This window comes from Hevea brasiliensis, chromosome 10 (assembly GCF_030052815.1).
Source record: "Hevea brasiliensis isolate MT/VB/25A 57/8 chromosome 10, ASM3005281v1, whole genome shotgun sequence".
Lineage (NCBI taxonomy): Eukaryota > Viridiplantae > Streptophyta > Magnoliopsida > Malpighiales > Euphorbiaceae > Hevea > Hevea brasiliensis.
In genome coordinates this window covers 1,223,398-1,243,593 of record NC_079502.1, presented here as the reverse complement: position 1 = coordinate 1,243,593, position 20,196 = coordinate 1,223,398, and the positions used below count along the sequence as shown (strand labels likewise).

At 34.2% G+C, this 20,196-nt stretch overlaps 1 protein-coding gene and 1 non-coding gene across 2 annotated transcripts; one reads left to right on the top strand and one right to left on the bottom strand.

Annotated features, from left to right (window-relative positions):
* Nucleotides 1-5,180: 5,180 nt before the first annotated feature.
* Nucleotides 5,181-17,258, bottom strand: LOC110665675 (protein FAR1-RELATED SEQUENCE 5-like). Its single transcript, XM_058128768.1, has 4 exons — nt 15,581-17,258; nt 15,435-15,503; nt 14,711-14,769; nt 5,181-5,258 (listed from the first exon to the last, which is right to left on the bottom strand). Exons 1-4 carry the CDS (start codon nt 17,256-17,258, stop codon nt 5,181-5,183), a joined length of 1,884 nt encoding a protein of 627 aa, XP_057984751.1.
* Nucleotides 10,661-10,767, top strand: LOC131170076 (small nucleolar RNA R71). Its single transcript, XR_009141019.1, has one exon. It is a non-coding gene; the product is annotated as a small nucleolar RNA R71 (small nucleolar RNA).
* Nucleotides 17,259-20,196: the final 2,938 nt, after the last annotated feature.

Sequence of the window (20,196 nt, the reverse complement as noted above, 5' to 3'; positions counted from 1 at the left end):
CTCTTATGGCAAAAATAAGGAAAATGATGAATTTATATGGTCCCTAAAAGTTGCCCTAAAAGTAAAATAAAAGACAAGGAGTGGATAGGAAATGAGGTGTAAAATTATGCAAGTCAGCAGCACTATTTACGTTCTGGGCATTCTGCTTAGGGTTCGGCCTAACCCTGAGCAGCTTCTTAGCAAATTTAGCCTCTGGTCGCACTGTCTGCTTAAGGTTAAGCAGACCTTCAGCAAATCTCGGCAGACTTAGAGTAAAATAGACTTTTCTGCTCATGCTTGACTTGTGCTGCACCTTAAGCACTGCCGCTTTACCCTAAGCATGACCTTAAGCAAAGTCTCAAGCAAATTTCGGCTAGTTTGCTCTTTCAAGGCTTGATTTCTTCAACTTTCCTCCATGCTTAAAGAACTTCAAATCTCTTCAAATTATTTCCTATTGCACTCATTGATCTTCGATTTGCCACAAAATCCTATAAAAAACAACAAAATTACTAAAATCAAATATAAAGTATCTAAAGTTAACAAATAAGCTAAAATAAAGCTAAAAACATAAAATCTACTAAAATATAAGGGCAAAATAGATGCAAAACTACCCTAAAATGCCTATATGAAATGAGTGTAACAAATTCCCCCAAACTCAAACCTTTGCTTGTCCTCAAGCAAATTAAAAACAATTAATGCAATTTGGGGTACCTTATCTTAAATTTATGAAAATTACTTATCCAAACTCTCAAGCTTACCTTTAGCCACCAACAAACCATATACCCACTTTCAAGATGCAAAGAGTTTAATCTTTACCAAAGTTATCACCGCTTAGCCTTGGGTCAATTATCCATATCATCAAGCCCATACCAATCAATCACAAAGAATAATCATGCCTAAATAGACTATAGGGTAATCCATAAACTAAAGTGTCTCAAATAATGATGGAAGTAAATGGATGGATTTAATGATATCCCAATCCCATAGGCAATTCTCCTATTCCAATCTCCACTAATGTAGCAAAACACCATCAAAAGATCAAAAGGACTTTCAAGGATCGTAATGGGGCTAAGGGGGTGATAATGTGGCTAACAAGAAAAGGATAAAGGTAACAAAATATGAGAATAATCAAATTATTAAAAGATCAAGATACACAAAATATATATATTTTTTTTAAAATCAATTGGGAGAAGGAGCTTTACAACTATTCACCAATGCTAGCATATAATTTTGAAGCTTTTGGAGGGACTACATAAATGACATTGACTTTGAATTATAATTATCCCTTTCAATTCACCCCCAAACTCATTTTTTTGTGTACTTGGGTGGTGAATTACTTTACATACCATAATTGAATTTGCTAGCCCCTTTTTTTTTTTTAGTCACTTCTCCTAACTAATTATTATTATTATTATTTTTTTTTTTAATTGTATCTATCACTCAAAGGATTATCTCATAGAGGGTAGGTAAGTGTTTGGATTTATGGCTAGGTATTAATGTGGGTTCCAAAGGAATAAGAGGGATAAATGTAGGCTCAAATTGGTTCCAAAGGGAAATTTTTAAGTGAGGTTGGCTAAGGCTAAAATGTGGGTTTAAAATTCAAAGAATGCCTAGATCATTTCTTTTTCAAGTGCATGCTATGATTTCGCCTTGAAAGGTTTAGAAAGATTGTTCTAGGATTGGTGAGACATCAATTAGATACTTCTCACCCTAGAGTTTTCTCTAAGCACTCAAAGTCAATGCAATTGATTGGGTGGCCCTTGGCTAAGAAGATATAAACTAAAGCAAGAATCTAATAACTTTGCACCTATCTAGAACTTTCAATCCATCAAACCCTTCTAAAAGTAAGCTCAATTGCTCTTCAAAGCAACTCTCAATCCTCTAAGGACAAGGTAAAAATTTATTTTTATGATATGCATGATCCTAAAATGAATGCATAAATCAAATTAAAACTAAGTGTAATCTATATGAAAACTATATGCAAATGTATGTGTATGGGTATAGACATGTGTGTGGTATATGTATAAGTGTATGGATTATCTATATATGGATGAATGAAATGCAATAAATGAATGAATGAAAATTTTAAAAATTTTGCAGAAATTTTGCCCTCACCCCCAAACTCAAATGAAACATTGTCCTCAATGTCTAAAATGGATGCAAAGATGGGCAAAATTGTGTGAACTAATCAATTAATGAAATATATACAATTGGGGATTAAATCAATATAAGCTCAAGTATTTCAAAATTAACTCAAACTGATATTAACAATGAAGCTTTAGAGAAAAAAATGTGAAAAAGTATTCCAAATGTATGAGTTTACACTGCTTAAGATGTTGTTTAATCTGCTGCGTAGGGTAAAGCGAAAGCATAAGAATTGGTAACATACCATAAGCTTAAATGGTGTAAGGGTAAGCTGTTACCTCCAACTGATGTGGAACAGGTGCGGCTCAAAGAAAATTTGTGCAACTCATCAATGTCAACAAAATTAGGATTGAAGAAAAGATAAAGTGCAAAAATAATGTGCAAGAAAATGAAAGAGTGTAAAGAAATAAAATCTAATAGTTAAATCAAAAATTAAACCAAAAAGCATTCACAGAGTATCTATGTCCATATCAGAAGATAAAATAAAATAAAGTAAACTAAAGGAAAGAAGTGCAGGTAGAATCATAAAAACTAATTACCAAAGTATTACAACCATGACCAAAGTTTGAAAATTAAAATAAACAAATTACAAAAATAAACCTAAAACAGAAATTAGAACTATTGCTACTGATCAAGCTTTGCTGTCAAGGCTTTGCTGCTGAACTAGGGTGTGCTTCATGTTCTGTAGTAGGTTCATTGTGATCCGAAGCTTCAGAAGCAGTTTCCAAGTTTTCTGTTAAGTCTTTCATTTCTTGAAACATGGCTTGGCCCCAATGATATAAATTGTTGTAGGATTAGGCCAGTTTGTTGTAAAGCTCCAGCATTTGAAGTTGATGTTGCTTCTGTTTCTTTTTAAGAGATAAAAGTCTCTTTTTAAGTTTCTTTTCTAGCTTCTTCTTTTGGTTAACCTGCTCCTGACCCATGGTTTCAATTTTGATTTCTAAGCTCTTCAAGGTAGCAAGAATTTCTGTGGTGTCAGGTGAGGAAACAGATGGTTGGACAGTGAAACTTGTTATTCTGGATTCCAAGGATCTTAAGATGGATAAAATGTCTGCTGAAAACTGTGGGGTAGAGGTTGGTTGTGGTTCTGCTGGTGCAAAAGTGGTGGGGTCTGCATGCAGTGGTATCGTGGATGTCATTGTAATGCAGTATAGGTATGGCCTACTTTCTCACAAACATCCATATGCAAGAACATTGTGTCTATATATGATTCCCGTAAACCGGCAAAGAATTTATATAGACTATCATCAAAGCTAAATGAGTTTGCTATAGCAGTTATATACCCCCCAAAAACAATACTACCTTTAGTATGCTTTGTGACAATTTGGTGCCAATGAGTAGCTATGAAATGGGCTGTGCTTACTTGTTTTCTCTCCTTCATGCACCACAAGAGAAACAAATCCTCAAAGACCTACAATCATATCTGTGTCCCCTTCCTAAAACAGTGTAAGTAATGAACCTATGGAGGTATTTCAATACATGGTCAACTATCCTAGAGGCTTTTGCAGTCCTCTGTCTATAATAACCTCCAAAAGGTGCAATATCGTTCCAGAATTGAACAGGGTCATAAACAGTTTGTTGCCACTCCATGTTTTTATATCCTGAATCCTGAAAACCAAAAATTGCATTCATAGCAGCCATGTCTAATTCCCTATCAATTCCAGCACATCGAAAATATATCATATCTTTATGTTCAGGCACTGTTGGTTTGAAACTCAACCTTAGGGAACTCAAAAATTCGAGGGTTAGATCCTTGTACACTGGTTCCCTAATTTTAGCAAAGTCAGTCCAGCTAACAGCATTCAAATAGGCAAATACATAGTCATAAATGCCTAATTCTTTCAAAATCTGCTCATCCATATACTTGTTTGCCAAAATAGTTTTAGAAACTAATTTCTCATAGACCTTTTTCATATCCATATCCCTAAAAGCCCAAGGTAATGGAGAAATTACCTCTTCTATAGTATCTGCAGATGACGCAGGTGCTGGAGAGTGTAAGGGAGACTGAGTTATTAGTGATTGGGTCACTTGTGCTGGAGTTTGTGAGGAAGACCTGGTCCTTTTGCTAACTGGTTCAGAGGACGGCTGAGGTGGAGAATTCAGGTCGAAAGGAACAGAGGGTACTCATTTCCGTTTTCCGACAGGGGTTTTCTTACGTTTACTTGCAGCCTTTTTTGTTTTGCCTTGGGTTTTCGTTTGAGTAGGCACAGGTTCAGGCGCTGGTTCTGGGGAATGGGAGTCGGGAATTGGTGTTTCATTTTGTGGCTCGGATTGCGGCGAGAGGGGAGTCGACGGAATGAGAGGTGGTATTTGGCTTGGGGGTGGTGGCGGTGACTGAGGTGGTGGCGATTGAGGTAATGGCGGCGTTTGTGGTGGCGGTGACTGAGGTAATGGCGGACTGGGGCTGGGGTTAGGGTTTGTGGGTAATGAGGATGGAATACCCATTTTTGATTTGACAGAATGTCGAAGTCCACTGAGTTTGGGTTTGTGGGAAGACCACATTTTAGTTCTTACCATTTTAATGGAAAGGAAGAAACCTTTCGGCTTCCTGTAAAAATTGCCGGAAGAAATGGCGTGAGAAAGGAGTCGATGAGGTTTATCGGGAGTGTGGGCGAAGCTTTTGGAAAATTGGCGGAAGTGCTGGGCCTTTTAAAATGTGGGGTAGACATGTGGTATTCTGGGCCATGCTTAGGGTTAGGCATAAGGTTCAGCAGAATTTGCTTAAGACTCTGCTTGACAAGCAATGTCATCAGCAAGTTTCGGCAGGTTTTGAGAAAAATTGTGGTTTTGCTTACCAAAAACAGTCCAAAAGCTATGGAATGCTATCATGACCCTCAGCAATTACCAAATACACACAAACACCATAAAATTGAGGGATTTAAGTTCATCATCTCTTAGCACTCATCAAACACCATATATTTTCATTTACCTCATGCAAGCATTTTTTTCAATTTAGGCATCTATTTTGACTACCTTTGTACACATTTAATGAAATGGTCTCCTTTCTTTACTTATACCAAAAGCACATTTTCAGCAGCATTTTGGACAAGTTCCAATCAACCAAGAATTGCAGAAAAAATGTAGAAATTGACCTTTTTAACAGCATGAACAGTAGCATATACAGTAACCAAAATCTGCAGAATTCAAAAATTAGCAGCAATTCCAAACAAAAGCATGCAAATTCCTATCAGACTACAAAATTATATATACACTAAAAAGTGAAACTTAACAAACATTATTTTTGCACTTCAATAAAGCTCTCATCAGTCCTAAATATCAAAATTGATCCTCATTCAAGTTGCATTTCACAGAATTTACACAAAACACAAAATCAAACATGTGCTATCAAGTAGATTGCAATATCAGCAATTTAGCACAAGTTTAAAGGTATTACTGTTCACAGGCACTGCATAAAGTGCAGAATTTTGCTTATACTTGCTTCTTTTCAATTCTTTGTTTTTGCCACTAAGTGTAAACTTGCCCCATCTTCATGAATGACCTACAGAAGATAAACAAATGTCACTTTTGAGATTAATGGGGGTGAAAACTGAAATGAAATTAAATGGAAATTAATTAACTATAAAAGGATACGCTTGGGTTGCCTCCCAAGAAGCGCTTGTTTAAGGTCTTAAGCTTGACCTTCCACTCCAATTCTCCTAAGTATCCTCGATCGAGAACCAAGCCATGAAACCTCTACAAACTTTTGCGTGGGTTCTCCAACAATATAATGTTTTAATCTCTGCCCATTAACTTTGAAAGTCCCTGAGGTCTCATTGCCTATCTCAACAGCTTCATAGGGGTATACTTTTATAACAGTGTAGGGCCCTGACCATCTTGACTTCAATTTTCCTGGAAATAACCTTAACCTAGAGTTATATAGGAGAACAATATCACCTTCTTGAAATTCTTTCCTCCTAATATGCTTATCATGCCATCTCTTAGTTCTTTCCTTGTAAAGCTTGGCATTTTCATAAGCATCCAATCTAAGCTCCTCAAGTTCATTTAGTTGCAGCATTCTTTTTTCTCCTGCAGTTTTTAAGTCAAAGTTCAGTGTCCTTATGGCCCAATATGCTCTATGCTCTAACTCCAAAGGTAAATGACAAGCCTTCCCATAAACCAATCTAAATGGGGTAGTTCCGATAGGGGTTTTAAAAGCTGTTCTATAGGCCCAAAGAGCATTATCTAACTTTAGTGACCAATCTTTCCTCGAACAATTCACTGTTTTCTCAAGAATTCTTTTCAGCTCTCTATTAGAGATCTCCACTTGACCACTAGTTTGTGGATGGTAGGGTGTTGCAACCTTATGCTTCACTCCATATTTTTGCAATAATCTTTCAAATTGATGGTTGCAAAAATGAGAACCTCCATCACTTATAATGGCACGTGGAGTTCCAAATCTTGTAAAAATGAACTTTTTAAGGAATTTAATCACAACTCTTACATCATTAGTTGGAGATGGTATAGCTTCAACCCATTTGCTTACATAATCTACTCCAACTAAAATGTATTTGTGTCCCAAGGACGATGGAAAAGGTCCCATGAAATCAATACCCCACACATCAAATAGTTCCACTTCCAATATATTTTGGAGGGGCATTTCATCTCTCTTTGAGATATTACCCATCCTTTGACACCTATCACATGCATTTACAAACTTCCTCACATCCTTAAACATGTGTGGCCAAAAGAACCCTGCTTGAAGAACTTTTTCTGCAGTCTTTGTCACACTCATATGACCCCCATAAAGTGAAGAATGGCAATCTTTGATAACATTCCCTATCTCCTCATCAGCTAAACATCTTCTAATCAGCCCATCTCCACATCTCTTGAATAAAAATGGTTCCTCCCAATCATAATCCTTCACATCAAAAAGAAATTTCTTCTTTTGCTGCCATGTTAAATCAGGTGGAAGGATTCCACACACTAGATAGTTCACAAAATCTGCATACCAAGGTGTTTTTGAATTCATGATTAATAACAGCTTGCTCATCAGAAAATAATCATCTATTGGGGGTTCTTTTCCCAGATTGTCTCCTTGTTCTTGCCTCAATCTAGATAGATGATCTGCTACCACATTTTCTACTCCTTTCTTATCTTTAATTTCCAAGTCAAACTCTTGAAGGAGTAGCACCCACCTTATCAATCTAGGTTTAGCCTCTTTTTTCTGAAGGAGATACTTGATAGCTGCATGATCTGTGTATACTATGACCTTAGATCCCACAAGATAGGACCTGAATTTATCTACTGCAAATACTACTGCCAAAAACTCTTTCTCTGTAGTAGAGTAATTTATTTGAGCATCATCTAAGGTCCTACTTGCATAATATATTGCATACACCTTCTTATCTCTCCTTTGTCCCAAAACAGCCCCAATAGCATAATTACTAGCATCGCACATTAACTCAAAAGGTAATGACCAATCGGGTGGCTGCATAATAGGAGCAGATATCAAAGCTTCCTTTATCCTGCAAAAAGCATTCATACAATTAGTATCAAAATTAAATTCTACATCTTTACTCAATAAATTGGTAAGAGGTTTAGAAATCTTAGAGAAATCCTTGATGAATCTCCTATAAAATCCAGCATGCCCCAAGAAACTCCTCACTCCCTTCACAGATGTTGGGGGTGGCATTTTCTCAATAATTTCTATCTTTGATTTATCCACCTCAATACCCTTGTTTGACACAAGATGTCCCAAAACAATTCCTTCTTGTACCATAAAGTGGCACTTTTCCCAATTCAAAACTAAATTGAACTCTTCACATCTCTGCAAAACCTTAGACAAGTTAGATAAGCATTCATCAAAAGATTTACCATACACAGAAAAATCATCCATGAACACTTCCATAATTTCCTCAATCATGTCAGAAAATATGGACATCATACATCATTGAAATGTAGCAGGGGCATTACATAGTCCAAATGGCATCCTTCGATATGCAAAGGTACCATAAGGACATGTGAAGGTAGTTTTATCCTGATCATCTGGGTGAATAGGGATCTAAAAGAACCATGAATAGCCATCCAAATAGCAAAAATAAGAATGATGAGCTAGTCTCTCAAGCATTTGATCTATAAATGGTAATGGAAAATGGTCCTTTCTAGTTGCCTTATTCAATTTCCTATAGTCTATACACATTCTCCATCCAGTTACAGTTCTTGTAGGTATTAGTTCATCATTTTCATTTTTCACCACTGTGATGCCCCCTTTCTTAGGTACAACATGAACTGGACTTACCCAATTACTGTCAGAAACATGGTAAATGATACCTGCATCAAGCAATTTCAAGATCTCCTTTTTCACAACCTCTTTCATGTTTGGATTCAATCTCCTTTGTGATTCTCGAGAGGCTTTATGGTCATTTTCCAACAAAATTCTATGCATGCACACAGAAGGATGTATTCCTTTAATATCATCAATGGTATAACCAATTATCCTTCTATGCTTCCTAAGAACTCTCAATAATTTTTCAACCTCACAATCAGTCAATTTAGCATTAACAATCACAGGATATGTAGAATTTTGCCCTAGAAAAGCATACCTGAGATTTGTTGGAAGAGGTTTCAACTCTACCTTAGGTGCTTCACTTTTCTCAAGCTTTGATGATGAAGTTGTTTCTTGCTTCAAGTCCCCAATTTTTTCAATATCAGCCATAGGCAATGGTGGATTTCCTTCCAAAATTGTAGCATATTCTGCAGCTTCTTCAATTTCATCCCCTTTTTTGATGTTATGAACCAAACAAGCTTCTAAGGGATCTTTAGGATGTTGCTTCTTAAGCACTTCTTTAACCTCTTCATCTATCACATCAACTCTCAAGCATGAGTTTGAATCATCTTTCTTTTTCATTGCTTGAAACAAATTGAATTCTACTTTCTCTTCCCCAACTTCTAATGTAAGCCTCCCATTTTTTACATCTATCACAGCTCAAAGAAGAGCAAGGAAAGGTCTACCAAGAATAATAGGAATGTGTACATCCTCCTCCATCTCCAATACCACAAAATCCTTTGGTATGAAAAATTTCCCAACTTTCAGAGGAACATTCTCAACTATTCCAATTGGAAATTTAATAGATCTATCTCGCTAATCAGTAGTGATATGGTAGTAGGCTTCATTTCTCCAATCTTCACTTTCTCATAGATAGACAATGGCATCAGACTAACACTGGCTCCAAGATCGCATAAAGCCTTATCTATACTGATATCCCCAATGTGACATGGTATGGAGAAACTCCCAGGATCTTTCAGTTTGGGTGGAAGCTTATTTTGCAAAATAGCACTGCTTTCTTCCGTGAGAGCTACAGTCTCAAATTCCTCCAATTTCTTCTTGTTAGATAAAATCTCCTTCAAAAATTTGGCATAAGAAGGCATTTGTGCTAAAGCATCAGTGAAAGGAATAGTCACATGCAAAGACTTCAATACCTCCAAAAACTTCCCAAATTGTTTATCTAATTTTGCTTTCTGAAACCTTTGTGGGAATGGTAAAGGTGGCATGTAGGCTTTAGGTGCAACATATTTAGGTTCTTCCTCTTTGCTCTCCCTCTCCTTACTTCCTTTTTCTTCAATTGAATTTTCTTTCTCAGTTTCAATTCTAACTTCAACTTCAGTTTGTTCATCTCCTTCTCTGCTTTTCTTTTCTTCAACTTCCTCTTCAATCTTTTTATCTCCATTCTTCAATATTTTTCCACTTCTCAATGTAATAGCCTTGCAATGCTCCCTTGAATTTTCTGGTTGGCTAGGAAGCTTCCCAAATGCTTTGTTACTTGAAGAGCTAGCTTGTTAAGCTATTTGATTCTCTAACATCTTGTTGTGTGTTGCCATTTGATCCACTTTAGATGCTAATTGAGAAATCATTTCTTGTTGACTTTGATGGCTCACAAGTAGAGTTTCAATCATAGATTCCAATCTAGCTGTCTTGTCTAGTTGTGCTTGTTGTGGTAGAGGTGGAGCAGGTGCATTTTGAGGTTTAGAAATTCGTGAGGAGGACCTCTATTCTCACTGAAAGTTCGATTTTGTTGATATCCGTAAGGTTCTTGAAAATTCTGATTTTGCCCTTGTCTACCTCCCAAGAGAAATTTGGGTGGTTTCTCCATCTTTGGATCATAAGTTGCAGAAAATGGGTTACCACTGGTCTTTGATTGTAGTTCTCCACATAATCCACTTGCTCACTTGAAAAATCTTGATTAAGTGCAGAAAAAATCACTGCACAATTGACATTTGCAGCCCAATTTCTAGTGAATTACTAGAACCTCCGGCTGAAGAATCTACTTTCATACTTAACTTGTCCATCTTCCTTGTCAAAGCATCAAACTTAGCATTAATCATATTCATGGCATCAAGCTCAAACATACCAGCTGGTTTCTTGATCTCATTCCTCTCACAACTCCATTGGTAGTTGTTATAAGCAATTTTATCAAGAGCGGAAAAAGCTTCATCTTCAGATTTCTCCATAAGGTCACCTCCAGAAGATGCATCAATTGTACTCCTAATAGCTGGTGAAACTCCATTGTAAAAGTGTTGAACAAGCATCCACTTAGGAATCCCATGATGTGGACATCTCCTTTGCAAATCCTTGTACCTCTCCCATGCTTCATACAAGCTCTCATCATCTCTAGGTTTAAAAGAAGTCAGCTCATTTCTTAGCTTAGCTGTCTTGCTTGGTGGAAAATATTGAGCCAAAAATGCTTGAGAAAGTTCATCCCATGTTGTGATAGAACCCGGTGGCAAAGAATGTAACCACTCTCTAGCTCGGTCCTTCAGAGAAAAAGGAAATAATCTGAGTCGAATTGCATCATCAGAAACTCCATTTATCTTCAACATATCACTGATCTCAAGAAAGTGTGCCAGATGCACATGTGGACTTTCACTTGGATTTCCTTCAAATTGTGCTTGTTGTACCATTTGACAGAGTGCAGGCTTCAGTTCAAAATTATTAGCTTCTACCCTTGGTCTTGTGATACTTGGCATGAAATCTCCAATGTTAGGATAGGCATGATCCTTCACAGAGCGGTTGTTATTGTTGTTGTTGTTGTTGTCAGCCATTTCTTCTTGTAATTGCTCTTGCTCTTGTGCTCTTTCTTGTTGTTGTTGAGCTTTAATTTCAGCTTTTCTCCTCTTAGATTCTGCTCTTAAAGCTTTTGCTGTCTTCTCTATTTCTGGGTCAAAGAATAGATTGATTTCTTCACTTTTTGTCCTTCTCATAAAATAAAGCACCTGGAAAACAAAAATAAACAAATTCTCAAAGTAAAATGGTAAAAAGAAATAAAATAAAATGCCCAAATTAACCAAACAAACAATTGTTCAATATCAAACAAAAATCAAATCCCCGGCAACGGTGCCAAAAACTTGGTGTGGCGAATCCGCAAGTATACGGGTCGTCTCAAGTAATAAAGTGATGAATCAAGTATCGTTCCCACGAGGATTTGCTGTTTGATTACTAAACTATGAATGAAGCGATTATTTGGGCTAATGATTAATGAATATATGGTAAATGTAAATGAGCAAGGTAAATTGATTAATCTAATTGAAATGGGTAAAGAGCAAACAAATAAATTCTAATTCTAGCTCGCAATTAAACTAAAATTAACAATGGGTAATTTAAGCAAAAGTCTAATTATGGTAAAAGTGATTCCAGAGTTGGGGGTTTATGCATAAATTAATTGAGATTTGTCTTGGGCATTCCAATTTTTAAAAGAAAATAGAGTTTGAAGGAAATTGATTCTAAATCCCTTTGATATCTTTTTCAAGCAAATCAAAGCGTATTCTAAAATAACCAAACCTACTTTCGTATGTATTTGATTATTTTAAAATCCATTAAGTTTTGTAACCAATAATTAATTCCTCTTAAAGTCCTAGTTTATTTCTAAATCTAGGTGATTTTAAGTTCCAATCCTTGATTAACTATCAATGACTTTCACCTTTCGGTCCTTCAATCAAAGATTAACACAATACCCAATGGGTACCAACATTAGGCAAGTAAATCAAGCACACAAGGAAGGAATCAAAACTCATATTTATGTAAAATAAGGAAATACCCAATCCAAATCCACAAATTAATCTAAGACATACTTTCCAACTCTGAAATCTAAAGAAATTACTCACTCATAATGGTATTTACAAGAAATATTGATGGAAAAGTAAAGAAAAATATGATAAGAGGACTGAAATAGAAAAACCCAGATGGAAGAACCAAGGTCTCTAGTTTCTGGAGCTCCAAAACTCGTGCAGCAGCTCCTCCTCCAAGAGAAAATGGCGCCTCCTCTCTCTTTCTATTAAATTTTCTTTCCTTTTTGTTTTTCCTCCCCTTCCTCTTATGGAAAAAATAAGGAAAATGATGAATTTATATGGTCCCTAAAAGTTGCCCTAAAAGTAAAATAAAAGACAAGGAGTGGATAGGAAATGAGGTGTAAAATTATCCAAGTCAGCAGCACTATTTACGTTCTGGGCATTCTGCTTAGGGTTCGGCCTAACCCTGAGCAGCTTCTTAGCAAATTTAGCCTCTGGTCGCACTGTCTGCTTAAGGTTAAGCAGACCTTCAGCAAATCTCGGCAGACTTAGAGTAAAATAGACTTTTCTGCTCATGCTTGACTTGTGCTGCACCTTAACCGCCGCTTTACCCTAAGCATGACCTTAAGCAAAGTCTCAAGCAAATTTCGGCTAGTTTGCTCTTTCAAGGCTTGATTTCTTCAACTTTCCTCCATGCTTAAAGAACTTCAAATCTCTTCAAATTATTTCCTATTGCACTCATTGATCTTCGATTTGCCACAAAATCCTATAAAAAACAACAAAATTACTAAAATCAAATATAAAGTATCTAAAGTTAACAAATAAGCTAAAATAAAGCTAAAAACATAAAATCTACTAAAATATAAGGGCAAAATAGATGCAAAACTACCCTAAAATGCCTATATGAAATGAGTGTAACACCCAACCATCACAAATCAGCTGGATTGAGTCATTATTATGTGTTGGGCTCGATGATGAGGTTCGCTTTGTTGGAATATGGGGAATGGGGGGCATAGGTAAAACAACTCTTGCCAAAGAAGTATCAGGAAGAATCTCTTCTCACTTTAAGGGGAACTGCTGCTTTCTAGAAAATGTTAGAGAAATATCATCAAGACATGAATTAGAAAAAAAAAAACTTCTTTTTGAATTATTTGGTAGAAAAAACAAAAATTTGAGATTGCAGCATCTTTGCTCTAAAAAGGTTCTTGTTGTATTTGATGATGTAGATGATTTTAAAAAAATAGAATTTTAAAAAATAGTCTTTGGTTTTATATTTGCTGGAATTAGGATGATTTGCCTGGTTAAATTTTCCTAATTTTACTTAATACAAGAATTCTAATTTTTTTTAAAAAAATTACAAATTATTTTATACTTTGGTTTTTTTTATTCTTTGATGCCATCCCAAATTTATACTGAGAATCTCGTGGAGCTTAACATAACTGGGAGCAGTGTTATAACACTTTGGAATGGAGAAGAGGAAAAATTACAAATTATTATTCTATTTTATTATTTCTATGGTGTACATAGAATTTATTTTATTTTTTGGTAAAAGTATTTTATGTTCTTTTATTGTTGTTGTAGCAGAATCTTGCAAATTTGAAAGCAATCAAACTGTGTTTCTGTGGAAAATTGATTGAAATGCGAGAAATTATATGCTGACCCGGCTATACCAACTAGGATTTCCTAGTTGGTATGGCAACCCAATCAAACTTTAACATGTGTATTATTTAAATTAAAATTAAAAAAAAGTTATCAAAATTTAATTGGACACGTGAAAACATTAAAAATAATAAATTATATTTTAAGCAGTTAAAAAATCATCAAAGTTCACGTTTTAAATTTTTCACTACAATTAAAAGTTTACACAGTTAAAGAATTATTAAAATTTTCACTACAATTAGAAGTTCTTTAAAAAAAAACTACAGTATCAAAGAGCACCAAAAGAGAAAATCTAAAAGAACAAATAAAAAAATAGCTACGTTTTTTTACTGCTAGAACAATTTTCTATTTTTTTTACATAGAAATAAAAACTATACAAATTTCTTTTTTTTTATATACAAATACAAAATATATAAATTTCTTTTTTTTTTTACATAGAAATACAAAATATACAAATTTCTTTTTGGTAAAAAGCTGCCGAATAAGCTAGTCAAGATAAGTTGCTCGCTTTGTGGTTTGAACACATGGAATTTAATCTTTTGTATCGTCTCTCTTACATTTTCTTTTGCATTTTAGCACTAAAAACAACAAGTTGATGCACTTTACAACTCCTTTATTGCTTTATGCTTTAAATTAAAATCAAGTTCATTTTTTTATTTTTACGTCATATCTCATTTCTCTTCTTTTGAACTACAAGGCGAATGTAAAACACTAAAACTAATAGTATTATATAGCATTGTAACTTAAATAAATAAAATGCCCTATCTCCAATGTAAATGCAATAAAATCACAATTAATTCTCATACAAGCAAGTACAATATGTAAACTATAACAATAATAAATACCTGTTGAATAAATGATAAAACCCATAATCCTTCAACGATAAATGCACACTTTTTAATAAATAAAATGTCTAACATCCTACACTAAAGAAAGTAATATGATGCTTGGGAAAAACTTCTCTTCCACCAACTAGAATGCTGCCTGTAAAAACATATTAAAAAAAAAAACAATAAGGCAATAATAATAATAATAATAATAATAATAATAATAATAATAATAATAATAATAATAATAATAATAATAAAGTGATAATTTATTTACCATGGAATCTACACTCTTCAAGCAAATGAAAAATTCATTGTTTCTTTTGGATATTAGAATTCGATCCCTATAAAATAATGATAATAATTAATTTACTTAAAATTGGATATTCTGATTGTATTGAAATAAATATAAACTATTTGCACTTTTACTTTACTTGATCTAAATGTGATGTTGATTCCATGGCTTGTAACATGCATGTATATGGCACATTATTATTAATGTTGCAATTAACTCTGTGTGCCTTCAAAACAAATGTCATACTTTTTGTTAGTATACAAATCAATTTATGAATCATCTTAACAATAAATAAAAGTGTTTAACTAGTTATACCTGAAATGGCATAGTAGTAGCCATTTGTGTTTGCATAGGCAATTGAAATGGCATAGACAAATACATTTGAGATGGAAAACTATTCATTCTATTTTGAATTGACATGGCCGTGTGGGTTGGCATTCTTTCAAATTGCTTGCACATAGGCTTGGTATGTTGTTGGAAATCATGTTGACTAAAATATTCTATGCCCATATTTGTAGGAACAATACAGGCATACTGTGAAGATCTCTCACTGCCAATTTGTGAAGACTCTTTAACATTTGATTGCATGATTTTTCCTACATTACACAATGAACAATTAAGAAAAAATTATATGCAACATTTTAATTTTAAAAATATTAAATATATTAAATACCTGAATTTTTTGATTCTTTTCTGGCTTTGGTCTTTCTCTTTTCAAAATGACCCTTTAATCTTGCATTTGAAACACCTTTCCGCTTAACTCGTGGAGGATCTAAAATAGGATCACTCTCATCATCTTCATTAAATGAATCAATAATCTGATTCTCTGTTGTTGCATCATTTTCACTTAATTGAAGTCTTGTTAGCTCCCTGTTAATATCAATGTCCAATTTCCGAAGTGCATCTCGACAAAATTGTCTAGTAGCTTCATTTCCTTGGCTTCTCATTATAATATCATAAGAAAGCTTCATCAAATTATTATGAAAAATGGTTGCAGTCTCCTCATCATTTGCATGAGATTCTCCTTGCACATATTCAATCATCCTTTTCTTTGCATCTTTAGTCCATCTCCTTAAAATATAATTATCTGGTATCTTGGTCACATTCTTGACAATAAAAATTTTTAATGCATGTGAGCACAATAATCCCATAGACTGAAATTTCTTACAGGTGCAACTAATATCCATAGTAGAAGCATTAAAATGCACAGTTCTTGTCCTTGAGTTTCCCCACTCTCCCACTACTTCAAAAGAGTAAACATTATCATGACAAGCAATTTCTGACCAATTTGTTGCAATCCCATTAAGCAACTCATTCTGAAATAACTTGAAAATTTTGTTAGTATAAACCTTTGCTGCATGATTCAAAATGCCACTATTCCTAATGGCAAGAGAAGGCAAACCTTTTTTACAATTATAATCTTCACTTGCTTCTTCAGAACGCCACCTTGCCACTACATCCTCAAATGAAAGCACAAATTTTGTAAGTGAAATTGATTTGTTTGCAATACCATTCAATACATTATTTGTGCTTTCACTTCTTTGAGATGATTTAAATCCACCTGAAAATACATCATTATTCAAAGCCATACACCACTTTTCACGAATTTTATATAAATTATTTAACCATTTATGGTTTCTAAGACCACTAAATTCATCTATCATTTTATCCCATGTTGCTTGGAATTCAGCCTCTGTTTCACAACCTTGTAAACATTTATAGAAAAGCCTACGAAATTCAGGATTTGAATTGTAACTACCCAAATGAGAAGGAGCATTCTTTGAAATATGCCATAAACATAACTGATGTCTAGTATTAGGAAACACTTTAGCAATGACATTGGATATTGCTTGATCTTGATCAGTGATGATTGTTTTTGGTGCTTTCCCTCCCATTGATTCTAAGAATGAGGTAAATAGCCATATAAAGGAATCTGTAGTTTCATCTAGCAAGAATGCACAACCAAACATGCAATTTTGCCAATGGTGATTAACCACAACAAATGGCGCACAAATTAAATTATATCTATTTGTGCGATAAGTGGTGTCAAAAACAACCACATCACCAAAACAATCATAATCAATTCTTGATCTCCCATCTCGCCAAAAAAAATTTGTCATTCTATTCTCCTGATCAACTTGAACTGTGTACACATACATCGCATCACCACTCATTCTATGTTTGAAATGATTTATTAAACTTTGAGAATCACCTGCTTCAATCAAAACCATCTTTTGCTTATTAACATAGTTATAGCAATCTCTTTTGGTGAAACCAACACACTCACTTCCCCCAACTTCTTTAGACAAATAAGCATAAGCATGCTTGGTACTTATGCCTGCATTGATCATTGAGTTTATGACACTGGCTTTGGAAGCAGTTCACTCCCTATTAGACCTCAAGAGATGAATTTCACTAGGTGATGCAAGTTCATGGTTATGGTCTGATATAAACTTTGTGACCTTCCACATGCCATCTACAATTGTAAAACGGACCATAGCTTGACAACCAGTTCTTGTTTCAAATCTATTACGGTATCTTGTTTCACAAAGTTTAACTTCTTTACTAAAACCTTCACTTGAACAATAATACTCCTTTTGTGAAATATCCCTTGTGCCAACATGATATCTAGTGGTTCCTTTCCTAATACTAAAACCAACTCCAATAGCATAATCATTATATAGCTTATATGCCTCACCTTCATTGCAAACCACTGTGTTCATCAGAGCGTTGATATCTTTTTCACTTCGACTAATATATGGAGTCTCATTGTCAACATCCATATTTTTCAGTGCTTCATCATCTTCAAGGGATATAACTATAATAAAAAATTACAATACATCAATATAATAATTAAAAAATTGAATATTTAAGCAATTTATTATAATACAAAATGACAATTTAAAATAACTTTTTAATTATACCTTTTTCATAATTGTTGGAATCTGTCATTGTACCAATTTCTCCTATTCAATATCACAACCTTTTTCCAATTTCAATTTTAACAATAAATAATCCTGCAAATTGAGCACATTCACATTTAAAGCCATTGCAATATAAACAAAAGGATTTACTTTTTTTTTTTATGTGCTTGTTTAACATTATCTATAAACTTGAAATTAGAAAGCAGCAATAAAGATAAAAATAAAAATAAAAACTAAAAAAAATAAAATTGTTCTAGCAACTTATTCAACTAAATAAATAAAAAAAATGTATACTTTTTGCAATTGTCATTAGAAAATACCAAAAAAATAAAAAAAAAATAGCTAGAAACTTATTCCGGCAAGCAATACAGTATTGATTTAAAAAAATTGAAATTACAAATAATTGTAACATGAACAATCTAATAAGAAATAAAAAATTATAGAAATTTGTGACCATAAGTACTAATAAAATTTAAAAAAGAAAACAAAGAAAGTAAACTTATTCGGCAGCTTTTCACCAAAAAGAAATTTGCATATTTTGTATTTCTATGTAAAAAAAAATAAAAAATTATTCTAGCAGTAAAAAACGTACCTATTTTTTTATTTGTTCTTTTAGATTTTCTCTTTGATCCTCTTTAGTCTTTGATACTGCAGTTTTTTTTTAAAGAACTTTTAATTGTAGTGAAAATTTTGATAATTCTTTAACTATGTAAACTTCTAATTGTAGTGGGAAATTTAAAACATGAACTTTGATGATTCTTTAACTGTATAAAATATAATTTATTATTTTTAATGTTTTTACGTGTCCAATTATAACTTTTTTTTTTAATTTTAATTTAAATAATACACATGTTAAAGTTTGATTGGATTGCCATACCAATTAGGAAATCCTAGTTGGTATAGCCGGGTCAGCATATAATTTCTCTTGAAATGCCTAGCCTTTGTAAGGCAACGAATCTGGAGACTATAGATTGTCGGGAGACTATAGATTGTCGGGAGTGTATACGTTTGAAGACGGTTTGTCCCTCTATTGGAATCTCCAGAAGCTTAATGACTTAAGTTTGAGATCTTGTAAAATGATTGGGAGTTTGCCACGTATTGAGGGTTGACATCTCTTGAACGCTTTGATCTCTCTTATTGCTCAAAAATAAAGGAGATTCCGGAAATTCCAAAGAGTATAAAAGTTCTAGATCTGTATTCACCTGCAATAAAAGAAATACCCTCATCAATTGGGTTGCAATCTCAACTAGAGATACTGCATTAGGCTGGCTCCAAAAGCCTTAGGAATCTCCCTGATGCAATTTTCCAATTGGAACATCTTATTGACCTTTCTATAGATGGGTTATATGTCAATCCTTCAGTGCTTGAAGATAAACTTTCTTTCTTGACGTCCTTGACTAGATTATCTCTAAGTAAAAGTGAGTTTGAAAGCATACCTTCAAGCATTCAACAAGTTTCTGGGCTTCGAGTATTTGACTTGGAGTCCTGCGCAAGGCTTCAATCTTTGCAACATCTTCCACCGTCTTTGGTAGTTCTAAAGGCATCTTGTTGTACATCTTTGAGAGCAGTTTCAAACTCAATAATGGAACTTTCAGAAGGTTGGGGATATTTTGATTTTATGAGTTGCACAAGTTTGAATCAGCATGAACGTTGAAATATTCTAAGACATATGCAACGCAGAATATTACATGTAGCACTTGCAACAATTAAGCAATGTCAGGTATGTATATGTTTATACTCCCTCTCTCCTTGACTCATCTTCATATCTCCATCTCTAATTTTGAATTATATGTATGGTGCTAGGAATTTTATAGCAATGCCAAACATGTGGGAAAGGAATTGACAGTCATGCTTCCTGGAAATAAAATCCCATAATGGGTCCGAAATCAAAGGTTTGGAGATTCAATTACTGTTCCTCTGTCTTCAAATTGGTATGACAATTTCTTGGGTTTCGCTCTGAGTGCTAGTTTTAAATTTAAACATGCCTACGATCATAGGTTCATGATATTGGATTGCGAATTCAAGTCCAACTTTGGCAATAGCCCTTGTGTTATTGGTGGGTATGAAGAGTATTGGGATGGTGGTATAATTCAACCGATAAAGCATGTGTTTTTGTCCTACAATAACGAGTTTTGTATCCAAGTTGAGGACATAGGAGGCAGCATGCAGCGTTATAATGAGGTAACATTTCAATTTATCTTTGAGGATGACCATGGCGATTCCCTGGTTAAGAAGTGTGGGGTCCAACTACTCTACGATTGTCATACTGAACATGAATCAAGTAAGGATGAAGATGATGTTGATGAATCCAGCGGCACATGCAGCCTCATTGAGGAAGAAGAGGATGAAGATGATCTTGATGAAT

Coding starts and splice junctions, on each gene's coding strand:
- LOC110665675 (XM_058128768.1), bottom strand. CDS start 17,258: ATGATCAATGCAGGCATAAGTACCAAGCATGCTTATGCTTATTTGTCT. Junction 15,504..15,580: donor AAAAGAATCAAAAAATTCAG/GTATTTAATATA, acceptor TGTGTAATGTAG/GAAAAATCATGCAATCAAAT. Junction 5,259..14,710: donor ATCATATTACTTTCTTTAGT/GTAGGATGTTAG, acceptor TGAATTCTGCAG/ATTTTGGTTACTGTATATGC.